General features: G+C 39.8%; 2 protein-coding genes across 2 annotated transcripts; one reads left to right on the plus strand and one right to left on the minus strand.

Annotated features, from left to right (window-relative positions):
• Positions 1-2,044: 2,044 nt before the first annotated feature.
• On the minus strand, positions 2,045-3,875 carry LOC135643170 (CBL-interacting protein kinase 6-like). The gene has a single exon (XM_065159823.1). It carries the CDS (start codon positions 3,654-3,656, stop codon positions 2,358-2,360), a length of 1,299 nt encoding a protein of 432 aa, XP_065015895.1. The 5' UTR covers positions 3,657-3,875; the 3' UTR covers positions 2,045-2,357.
• Positions 3,876-5,696: 1,821 nt separating this feature from the next.
• Positions 5,697-11,634, plus strand: LOC135643169 (protein ROOT INITIATION DEFECTIVE 3-like). The gene is made up of 8 exons (XM_065159822.1): positions 5,697-6,297; positions 6,398-6,511; positions 6,833-6,966; positions 7,061-7,208; positions 7,846-8,045; positions 8,844-8,971; positions 9,962-10,194; positions 11,263-11,634. The coding sequence occupies exons 1-8, from the start codon at positions 6,091-6,093 to the stop codon at positions 11,422-11,424; spliced, it is 1,326 nt and encodes a 441-aa protein (XP_065015894.1). The 5' UTR covers positions 5,697-6,090; the 3' UTR covers positions 11,425-11,634.
• The last annotated feature ends 913 nt before the right edge of the window (positions 11,635-12,547 follow it).

Raw genomic sequence — 12,547 nt, forward strand, 5'->3', positions numbered from 1 at the left:
TGGGAGCTCCCCCACGATCCCAGCTTATTCCTATTTCACTTTATACGCTAACTATGAATTTTTATGAATTTTTAAGCCATTTCTTTCTGCGAACTTCCGACGATCTTCTAGTAAACTTCCGACAATCTCTCGGTAATATTCTAACGGACTCCTGATAAGCTCCTGGACTTTACGATGATCTTTTTGACGAGTTCTGATGAGCTTCTTTGGCAAGCTCCTAGACTTCTCAGTCAATTCCGGTAGAACTTCCGATAAACGTCCAGACTTCCGACGAACTCTCGAACTCCCAATAAAATTTCGTTCTCGACTCCGGGACTTCATTTTGCTTTATACCTTAATCGCTATCATAGTTAATCCTATACACTTAAAACATACTTTGATCTAGATAATTATTACAAAACTAATCAAATATTATCCGGCATGTCATTGGTTTATCGACGTTTCGTCTGATTCTTTAATGTATCGTTATCACTTGCGCCCTATTGCTCAATCAACCAGTTGACCTTCGCAACTTCAATTTCCTTGGTGCAATTTTCGCTCTTCTTAACCCGATGCCCGAACCCATGGCCCGAAGCTTTCTGTCGATACGTCGACCGAAGCCTTCTGACATGTTTCACTCCGACCCAATAAGATTCTTCTTGCTTTAATTGTCTCTCCCTGATCGAAACTTCCTGCGTCATTCAAAACGCAGATAAGATAAACACTATCAATTGATTTCATCATCAAAATCCGAGATTTGACATTATTAGCCCTCCAAAATCATTACTTTTCATAATTAGTAAAACATCAAACTATTATAATTATTCTACGATCATCGATATTAATTGTGATTATTTTACGAATTCATGATATTAATATTATGTAAAAATTCACTAATGTTATTTTATTATTCATCTTTATCAAATCATTTAGTGATTTGAGATATAATAATCTTTTGAATATAAAATAATAAGAAAATATCAACCTATATTTTCTTAATATCAAAATTAAAATTTAAGATTTTTCACTGATTTACTTTTTCCTTAATCATGTATCATTAGATTCAATTATTATTGATTAGAACAATAAAATCTATATCCCTTTAAAATTTTTTGAATAACTAATAAAATATCTAGAATAGCTTATGAACATAATTTATTTTCATATGATTTGAAGATTTTTATAGATAACTCAAAAAAGTTGATGTAATTAATTTTATTGAACTTTTGTTTATCATATTCTTTCAGTAATATTTAACAAAATAACTAATATAATAACTAGGTGCTTATGCCATGATGGGCAAAAGAATATATTTAAGAATTAAAATCAATCTATGCTTTTGATGAGGTTCTCAGTGCAAACACAAGCTATTGTTTTAGACTAATTATATTTTATATTTAGTAATTAGTTATTATTAACCTTTCGATCATTATACTTTTAAAAGTTACATTAAGATTTTTATACTTACGAAAATGAAATATTTAATCTCGTTTCTCCGAGAAACGTCGTCAATTCTATTGACAGAAATACCACATGTGAAACGGATTCAACACATGTTTAGTAATAAACCATATGATATTTTCATTAATAAAATCGATGATATGAGAAAAAATAAATTTAAATTTAACTAGAAATTCTAATCTAATTTTTAAAAATATAAAGATTGAGATAGTGAAGATAATTAATTATATGAATAATCTATAATTAACTCTATTATTTTATTAAATTTAATGATGAATCCAACCCAAAAGAAAAACATGTTAATCTATAATTAACATGCACTCACGTGAATGTTCGATCCCATAGCCCCCCACACGGCAACATTTTTTCCTCCACCAATTTTCATAATGTCTGTTCATTGAGCAAGAGATGTTTTACTGCAAAACTTCAGTTCCAATCCACAACCTTTGCTTTCATTGAAAAACTACAACTTATTGAACAAAGAAATAAGGGAAGTGATTGTGTTGCTTTCATACTTAAAAATTATGTATATATATATATATATATATATAAACTAAATTGCCCCTGTCAATAGCTTTTGTTAGCATCCAAAACTAATATGGACTAGAAAAGCAGAACCAAATTTGACTTCAAATTGCCAACTGAAACATTTGGAGAAATACAGACAACTCAAACACCTAAAAATACTCTTACCAAGACAGATGAAAAGGTAGCAGGAACACGGAGGATAGCACTTAAGTTGCTATGATCTCTTCGACAGAAAATGCACCAACTAAGTTGCTATGATCTCTTCGACAGACAAAGCACCAACTAAGTTTGAAACTTTTGATTGGAACTATCAAGAATCAAGTTAACATAATGACGTAATTCGGAAAAAGAAAAATGATCTGAGTAACAACAGCCCCCCTATTTTCCCTCTAACAAGCAGTAACAGTCTGGCAATTGGAAGATGACCAGATGATGTCCTTGAGAGCAGGGCGGAGCTCATCTGCGCAGAACTTCTGATACTCAAGGGTGTCACCGTCGTCCCTCCTGACCTCCACCACGAGCACAGATGGTGCTAGTGCAAATATCTGTGTGGCAATCGCTAGTTTCCCCTTCCTCCCCCTACTCTCTCCCTCCAACCTCACTCCTGCTGCGCTGCTCTTCGTCACCCGATACTTTCCTGCTGTCTTTGCTGCCACGCCTTCCAGCTTCGACACGATGCTGCTTGCTGGCTCCCTCGTCGTGAACCTCATTCCATCCTCCCTTATTCCTTCTCCTCCAAACAGAGGAGAGAGGTCAAAACCCTCGGAGAACGATATCAAATGGAAAGCATTCAACTTCTCTGGCTCCTCCATCTGCCCTTCCTTTCCCTTCTCCTCCGTCGTCGATTGTGCTGGTACCGGTTTCTGCACCGTGCACTTGTTGAACCATGATGTCTCGATGAGCTTGGCCACAGTGATTCTCGTGTTAGGATTGGGGTCGAGCAACTTGGTGATTACACGCCGGGCACCGGAAGAAATCCATGGCGGGCACTGGAAATCACCACGGCAAATCTTCTTGTACATAGCCATCATGTTACCATCCCGGAAGGGCAAGAATCCTGCGAGAAGAACGAAGAGAATGACACCGCAGGACCACACATCGGCCTTTGCCCCATCGTAGCCCTTTCTGCCGAGCACCTCCGGGGCGACATAAGCGGGCGTGCCGCACGTGGTGCGGAGGAGCCCATCCCCGGGGACATGGTCGACCAGGGCGCTCAGCCCAAAGTCGGCGACCTTCAGGTCGCCGTGCTCGTCCAGGAGGAGGTTCTCCAGCTTGAGGTCGCGGTGGTAGACGCCGCGGCGATGACAGAAATCGACAGCAGCAACCAGCTGCCGGAAGTACTGGCGGGCGGAGGCCTCGGAGAGGCGCCCGGATCGGGCGACCCGGGCGAAGAGCTCGCCCCCGCGGACAAGCTCCATGGCGAGGTAAATCCTGGAACGGGTGGCCATGACCTCGTGAAGCTCGACCACGTTGGGGTGGCGCACCATCTTCATGGCAGAGATCTCACGCTTAACCTGCTCCATCATCCCGGCGCGGACGACCGCCTCCTTATCCACCACCTTCACGGCGACGCTCCGCCCGTTGCGGATGTCGCGGGCGAGGTGGACCTTGCCGAAGGTGCCGCGGCCGAGGACGCGACCGAGCTCATAGCGGCCATCGAGGACGCCTCCACGCCCGCAATCCTCCATCACGGCACCAACGGTTGGTACAATCAATCCACCTAACTGCGCTGCAAGAACTTGCGGTGGCAGCTCCTGCCGGCGCGCTTCTTCCGGCTGCCGCCTCGGCAGAGCTTAGAGTCCAACCCCTTCCTCTTCATCTTGCCGCATCCCCGAGGATAGAGTGAACGAGGCGGCGGAGAAGCGAAGGCGACAACAACAGAGGAAAGGGGCGGCGGCAGATGCCCTTCCTCCTTGGGGTTTTCATATATATACGGGAGGAAGATTTGGTCTCGTCACGACATACCGCGTTGAGACAAAGGAGAGAAGGGGTGAGAAGAATATTGAACCGTCGGATGGAGATCGAACGGGAGGCGGAGGAGATTAGGAAGAGTCGCGGATGGTGGAATTTTCTTCCGGTATAAAAATGGAAGCCAACCCAGGCGTCTCATTGACTCCCGTGTCGTCATCGTATGTCATCCCCGACGTTGATTTGGGGCAACGGTGGATCCTGGCCGTCGGATCAGATGGTCGAACTGGCCGCCTTCCGCACAGGTAGGAACGAGAAAAAAAAAAGGGCCCCCGAAGAGTTCTGAACCGTCTGATGGAGATTAAACGGGAGGATGGAAGAGCGTAGGAAGAGCCGTGGATGGTGGGAATTCTGACCGTCGGAAGCGGCGGGCGACACAACTGTTCCACTCGCTTCCGTGTCGCCATCGTATTAAATCCCAGACGTTGATTTGGGGCATGGGTGGATCTGCCGTCCGATCGGCTGGTTGGGCTGGCCGCCACTTGCACAGGTAGAGGTGAGCTGGATGTGAAGCATATCGTTGATGGCTAAGGATTGATTAGTATGTGAAAAAATTGATTTGAAATCATCGAAAATGAGATCAAAACAGGCTATATATATATATATGTCATTTGATTATAATAATTTATTTTATTATAATCAAAGCGAAATTCTTCTCGAACGTGATCAGATTAAATTAGGTCAATTCAATCCCATGTAATTAATTACCAAAACTAACACTAACAATCACCATAAATCACAAGATGATATTTTTTAAGAGTTAATAACAGTCGATGGTGCGTGTGTTCTAGTCACTGACATGTGTTCGATCCAATGCAACGTACTGCCAATGTCAACCTCCTACTGAACCGTGGGGAAATTTCCATTGGAAAAAGACCCAACGGAAGACGAATGGGAAATTAGCTCAACCGGGCTTCCTTGCGGGCACCAGCCTTGTCAAATTTTAGGTGCTGCGGGCTTGACTCGGTCGCCCACGTCTCGACTTCCTTTTCCGGCGGTCACAGTACAATGTTCCTCATTACCAGCATGGCGACGTTTCCTGGATGCTCTCTCTCTCTCTCTCTCTCTCTCTCTCTCATAACAACTCCATGTCTTGCGCAAGTTATGTACTCATCCTTGCTGCAGCGTCAAAGCAGAAAGAAGAGTCAACGATTCGCTCGAGCGTGAAGTTGGCAATATGGCTCGATCACCCCTCTGTCGACCTCGATCTCAACATTGATGGACAGTACCCATCAATCTAATCATCACCATTAGACATTAATATCAATTTTAAATATTCTTTCGATATATTTAATTTGTATTTACATTTCTAACCTTAAGTTAAAAAAAGTAAAAAATAATTATCAATATTTTATATATTTAAATTTTATTTTTTAACTCATGAATAATCTCAGTAAATTGGATGATAACTAAGAAAAGTGGCATAGCTCCATATGAAATTGAGATATTAAAATTTGGAAAGGCATATATGTTAATACCAAACTTGAAAGTATAGACACGTAAAGCCACATATAACAAAAGAAGATACTGGAATTTAGTATTATTTGAATTTGTATGCGGATTCGGACTCGTTTAACCCAATACCTGATCCGTTTGCTCACCCAATTAGGCTCTCTTCATTGGATTAGCCGATCTTATGGATCGAAGTCGGTGTCCAATAAGATCATTGGTGTTATCGATTGAGATGCTTTCAGCAAATGGATCCAACCGTTGGATCGACGGGGACAAACATGGGAAAACAAAATCCTGAGGGTCCGATTTAGGACCTACTTGGACCAACCGGCGCGAAGAGCGGCGCCCGCAGCCTCCTCCTCGTCCGCCTCCTCGATTTCTCCGGCCACTCCTTGGCCTCCGCCGCCACCTTCGTAGAGTCCCCGGCGTTTCGAATACTCCTCTCCTCCGTTGTCCCCGACGACGCGCCTGCGGTGCTCCGGAAGTCCGATAACGGTGGAGGGTGAAGAGTGCCGCACAACCCTGCCGGAACCTTAAGAAGAGATAGGCAGTTTCTGCTCATCGTTTGCTTGAAGGTGATAGAGATGGCATATACGCACCGTGGTATAGCCCGCGAGCTCCGTTTATACTCTCGTGATCCGAAACGCCTACTCTAAAACCCTCAAAACCCCTTCTTTCTTTGGCGGCGCCTCTTCGCCACCGATGGAAGTGGTGATCGCCTCCTCCCCGGTGGACGCCGGCATCGGTTGTTGGGACCTACTGTCGGGCTCCGAGCAGCTCCGGTACCGCTCGTGCTCCTCCGCTCCACATGGCCTCCTCTCCATAGCCGGCCGTTTTCTCGCTTCCTCGCAGCTCCGCGATTCCCCTTCCTCCGCCTCTTCCCCCATTTTCTTCTGGTCCTGGGATAAGGTGAGTCCTAATCCGAACCTTTCTTCCACATCTCCACTTCACGCCCTGTTTCATACTCGTGTTGGATAAACGATCTCATAATTCTCGCTCTATGTTTCAGCCTCAGGTGGAAGTTAGGAGCTTCCCGGCTGAGCCGATTGGACCGCTTGTTTCCAATTCAGAAGGCACTTACATCATGGGAGGAGGACCATCCGGCAGCATCTACCTCTGGGAGGTAATCTTTTGCTTTTCCACTTCTGATTTCTTAGGCAAGATTTGCTTTTTCTGTCGTCTTCTCTTTAAGACACTGGTATGAGAATTTTCCGTCTGCTTAGGACTCAAAATTATGATGCACGACTTTTGGTCTGTGTGTCCAAATCTGTTCTTGATTCTCTCATCCACCTTGTTTAAAGTCAAAGGGGCCGTATTATGCTTTCATTTTGGTTTTGATGTCAAAGTTTGTTTTGTTTTGTTTTCTAATGTTTGTCTTGTTAGCTCCATCTCTTCATAGAAAAACTCATAAGAAAAGCTTAGATTTGTCTTTAAATTTATCAAGGTTGCTAGTGGGAAATTGCTCACAAGGTGGCATGCACATTATCGGTCTGTCACCTGTCTCACTCTCTCCAAGGACGAGTCTTTGCTAATATCAGGGTCTGAGGATGGCTCTGTCAGAGTTTGGTCCCTTATGATGTATGTAATTCCTACTTAGTTTTTTTCTCGTCGAAATTGTTCCTTTATGTTGTCTTGTCTAAAATGCTAATATGATTTTTGTAATGTTTGTCAGGATGTTTGATGACATGGCAAAGGCTTCTGCTGGTGTTCTTTATAGATATAGCTTTTCGGAACATGCTTTACGTGTCACTGATGTTGTTACGGGACATGGGTTATGCAACTCCATTATCATCTCATCCTCAGAGGATCGAACATGTAAGGTTCGTTAGTTGTTACACTTTGTACTTCTTTGAAAAGAGTAGTTGGTTATATTAGGAAATTAGTTGTCGATAGGAACAGCACCAGATGCTGAGGGACTTCACTGTTGTGTAACATCAACTGAAAATTTTTGAGGTACACAAATGATGCATCTGAATTTAGAGGTTAATTTCCCTGAATTAGATGTTAGCTTATAATATATCACCTCATAACTTACTCTTAGTCTTTGTTTCAAAACAAAGTCTAACTCTGCTCCTCAAGTTGAACATGCTGATGGTAAGAATCTTTCTTTTCAAAATTTTACTGTAGTGGCAGTATCTTGGTAGCTTGAACAAAAGTTATTTGCTTTATTCTTTCTTTGTCCTAGCCCAATTTAAATTTTGACCTTATGAATGTAATGATAAAGTAGATTATAGATGCTTATTAGGGTCAAGGTGCTCTCAATGGTATGACCACCTTTTTTGCAGAATGTCAGTTCTATTACTGCAAGCTTAACTTAAATTTACTTATATGTTAAATTGAAAAGATAATTTTAATCTGTTGTTAGAAAATTGACCCTCCTTCCTCCCAATGCTAATTGTCTATGCTCATATTTTAGATTTTGAAGATAACTTCTTTTGACTACTGCATATGTTCCAGATATGGAGCCTATCTGAGGGTTTGTTATTGAGGAGCATTACGTTTCCTTCCATAATTGATGCTATTGTAATGGATCCTGGGGAGCATGTGTTTTATGCTGGTGGCCGAGATGGCAAAATATATATTGCAGCGCTAAATGCTGAATGCAACCGCAATAGCATACACGGGATGTTCATCATTGGTGCCTTATATGATCACAGGTCTCAATATGCTGTTAGTCAGTTTTGATAAGCACTTATATACATGTATATATTTACCAACAATTGTGTTTTGTGTGTTCTGGCAAATTTCTATGAAGAGACTATACTGTACATATCTAATTTGTGTTCTTAGATATATCAGAGGTTTGTTGTATTTGATGCTTTCTATTTCCAAATTGCCTTTATCTTGATGTTTTAGTTTTGAAGTTTTCATGTTAGCTTGTCATTGTTTGTCATTCTGCATTTCCTCAAAAGTCAATTTACCTTTGCTTTTGGGTCTTGGAATTTTACATCTCACCATCTTTTCCTGCCCTTATTGTTTGTTCTGCTGCATCAAGTATAACAGTAGCAGAAGACCTGGGGTTCCAAGAGCCTGTTTACCAAAGGTTTTGCTTATTTTTGATTTTTTTTGCCAAAAGACTTTATTCGCTTAATTTTATAAGAAATATTTAGCTGAAATATTTTTTTGACTTTAACATTTTACCTTAGATAGATACATAACTAAAGTAATTTAGCTTGCAGTTTGACTTGCATGCATGCTTATATGCACTAATATATAGGTGTAACTTCAATGCTTAGTCTAAGCTCTGTGGGTAATCATAATTGTTTCATGTTTTGTTGACCCTTGTGAAGTTTCAATTGGGAAATCGTCATTGTCTTGTTACTGCAAGATGTGTTAGACATATTTGTACTTCAAGTGCACTTTCTGTATCTTGTATATGGATTCAATCACATTTTTGCTTTCTTCTTCAGCATTTTCCTTTTCGTGATTTAATTTAAGCTGTTTTTCTCATCTAGTAAGGCAATAACATGCCTAGCATTTAGCACGGATGGAGTTACTCTAGTGTCTGGGACTGAAGATGGTATTGTCAAAGTTTGGGATACGAAAACCAAGCATGTTACTCGTGTTTTGAAACATGCGAAAGGTACATCAATAACTAGGATTCTAGTATAAAAAATGTTTAAATTACTTCGTATGCCTAATTATGTGATGCTCTTTCCTCTTCCTGTTATGACATGTACATGTAATGGATTCCTATGTTACTATGATTTCTAATTATGTATTTACTTGTACCTTTCACTATCAATAGATGCACAAGTTATGATTAGTGGTGTGAGGAGAGATAGAGGAAGATTAAAAAAATCTTTATTAGAGTCAATTAAAAAAAGATCTGCTGGTTCTTACTTCTTAGTTTAATTAGTGATGTATTTTTTTGCAACGGACAAGTGGTGAAGGCGGTATTTGAGCCCGGTAGTTTGTCAAAATCTTTATATGCTAAGTTAGCTAGGACTTTCACAATATGTTGGATGATATTTCAAACCTTTAACCTTAATCAGTGATATTACCTACAATAGAGCAAAATTGTGGATAGAATTCCCTATAGGGTGACCACAAATAGATGGTTTAGCAACTGTGTCCATATTTTTAGTCATACATGCATAAACAAAAAGGATCTATGTTGATGCTTCTGTTCTATAACTTTTCTATTATTAGCTATAAAGATCTCTACAATTGCCTCAAGTAGCTCGTCAATGCAAAGCATGATGTATTGCTTATTTTCATGCTTTATTATCTATATAATTACCCAGTTTTCATAGACTGAATCCTTTTATTTATTCATTATGGATTATTCTCCATTTTTTGAAAACTTGTTTGCAGTTGTTGAAAATTGAAATCTTCATTATCACCATGATACTTCACTTCCCTAACTGCATACAAGTTCATGTTAATATATTCTTAATTGTAATTATGCACTTTGATGCACCTCCCCTTTAATCAGGAAAAAAACAATGCGATACGGTTGTATGTTTGTTGCAGTGACTACTAATTTAGACCTCAACTTTTAGTTTCTTTTCCTAGTGATTAATAGTTAACAAGTAGGAGGCTTAAATTGATGGTTGATTTTTTGTGACAGGTCCTATCAACAATGTTCTTATAGTTAGACAGCCATTACTTCAAAATCCTATATCAGTGAACAGGAAGCATTTGAATTTGTCATTGCCACCCCCACTGAGCAAGTATGTTGATTCTACAGATGCAGAAGTTAAAACTAATGCTATTGTATTGCTTCAGTCTCCTTGCCATGATCCAGAAGAAATTAGATCTTGCAGCTCATATGTGATGGAGAGGCAAATCAAAGAGCTTCAGGTATCTTACTTATCTATGATACCCATTTTCTGCTGAAAGCATTCGACTTCAAGTAATATGTCTGTATATCTGAACATTAGATGCAGTTTCTTTTATATATACATTGTAACCTTTGGTGCTTTGGTGTTTCCTCTTTGATAGATAAAATTTTAATGAACTTACCAAGAAACCTTTGATATCTGAAGGGGCATGATCTTAATGTCTGTCTTAGCAATGCTTAGTTCAGTCTAAACCATCCAAGTAGGTATTTTAAACCCAGATTGGACTTATGATTAACACCTTTATGCTATAACCTGTACCCATATTCAGGCAATGAACTAGATATAGTTCGTCGGGTAGGTTATTTTATCATACATTGCACAAAACTATACCAGTCTGGGCACATGCCTGAAAGGAATATGCTAGAATGAATGTATTTGTAGCTGGAGAAGCTTTCCATATTGCTTGTTGCTAATGATGAAGTTTTTTATTCTATCACTTTTAATTCATTTTTTATCATCACAAAAGCCTTGATAATTTTTTCTAATTAGTCCAACTTAGCCTATTACTTTCTGATCCATGAAGAATCACAATGCTTCTCACTAACCTCTTACAGATAACTTTACCACGACATCCGTGTCTTGTAAAACCTCTACTTTCTGAAAAGAATGCATATGTGATAAGAAGTGAAGCCTCTTGTTTATGAAATCAAAACTCTTCCTACATGCTTGATTGCTTGGGCTCAAAATTTGTGTAATGCCCCACACAATTGTTAGTGAACAAAAAGAGTAGCTGTTTGAAGAAGGTGCCATGTCCTTCCCTGTTTGATAATTCTGGAATGCTGGTATCCATATCTGGGTAGGAGGTTCAGTGCCAAGAGAGCAATAGTCTTTAAAGAAGAATTTATGGCCTTTTATCTCTACTTGAATGGTTCAATTTTATGGTCTTTAGCTCATGATATACTCTGGCATTCTTCAAGGACATTGTCTGTTTTCATATGAACTTGGCCTCTCCAAATGATCAAGAAACAAGCACACCGCTGAGTGCTGATGATGACATTTCTGTTTCTTTCTTTGTTCTCCCCTTCAGAAACAGAACACTTCAGGTGCGGCTGAAATGGAGATGGAAAGACTTGGGCTGGAATGTAAAAGGAAAACACAACTGGTTCAGCAGTGGAAGAAGTTGTATCAGGACATGCAGTCTCTGTGTGTAAATGAGCTGATGGATGGAACCCAGGTGAGCGACAGCTAAATAAAAGCAGCAGCATAAGAACAGCTTTAGTGTAATCATGAAAGCCATCTGTTACTATGGCTTAGCTTTTGTTGTTATTTATGGTTTTTAGTAGCCCAAATTTTGCTTGATAATTCTTGCTACACAAGCGATTCACCTTTATTATGATAGGTGGTGGGATGTCTTAATAGCTTCAAATTTTGGGTAAGCAACTTTATGAGTTTAGTCTAACAGACTTCGTTTCATTTTCAGAAAAAAGGCTTGATGAAAGTATTTTTTTTGAATTCACAGTTCATCGTGTTTCAGCAACTGCAGGTATCTCTGTTGTCCAATATCTTCTCTATGAAGAATGTTTTGTCTCTGGAAAAAGTGACTTCCCAAAGTTCTCTAGTTTAGAATTTGTAGCTGGAAAACAGACTCTATGCTGTTACTCTTACCTCTCCCCACTGTTCTGTGCCATGGCATGGGATAAGGAGTGGTGGGGTTGGAGATTGAGAGCCATGCATGAGGTCTTGGATTCATTAGATCATTTACGGGGCGGTTAAACGTCCAAGCTTTGAATTGGACACGTTGGCAGAGGAAAGATATATTTAATCTTGTTCACACCGTTATCTTTTTTTTTTTTTTTCCATGCAAAAACTTCCAAGAAATTGTGGGTTCCAAAATAAAGTTGGGTAGGTAAAAGTATTTATCACCATATGCTACTGGAATTCTTAAAATGTCAGAAATAAGATGAGATTTCAACGTTTACAAATTATTCTTGCAAAACTAGAAATAAATTTTAGTATACGGTATATGTCCTTCTAAATATTAAGAACAGAGATGCTATGGTTACCCAATGCTAATTATGATCAATTTAAGTCATATACATTTTAAGAATAATTTGTATATGACTTAGGGTTTAGGGTTTAGGGTTTAGGGTTTAGGGTTTTAGGGTTTAGGGTTTAGGGTTTAGGGTTTAGTTTAGGGTTTAGGGTTTAGGGTTTAGGGTTTAGGGTTTAGGGTTTAGGGTTTAGTTTAGGGTTTAGGGTTTAGGGTTTAGGGTTTAGGGTTTAGGGTTTAGGGTTTAGGGTTTAGGGTTTAGGGTTTAGGGTTTAGGGTTTAGGGTTTAGGGTTTAGGGTTTAGTTTAGGGTTTAGGGTTTA

Source organism: Musa acuminata, chromosome BXJ3-7 (assembly GCF_036884655.1).
Source record: "Musa acuminata AAA Group cultivar baxijiao chromosome BXJ3-7, Cavendish_Baxijiao_AAA, whole genome shotgun sequence".
Classification (NCBI taxonomy): domain Eukaryota; kingdom Viridiplantae; phylum Streptophyta; class Magnoliopsida; order Zingiberales; family Musaceae; genus Musa; species Musa acuminata.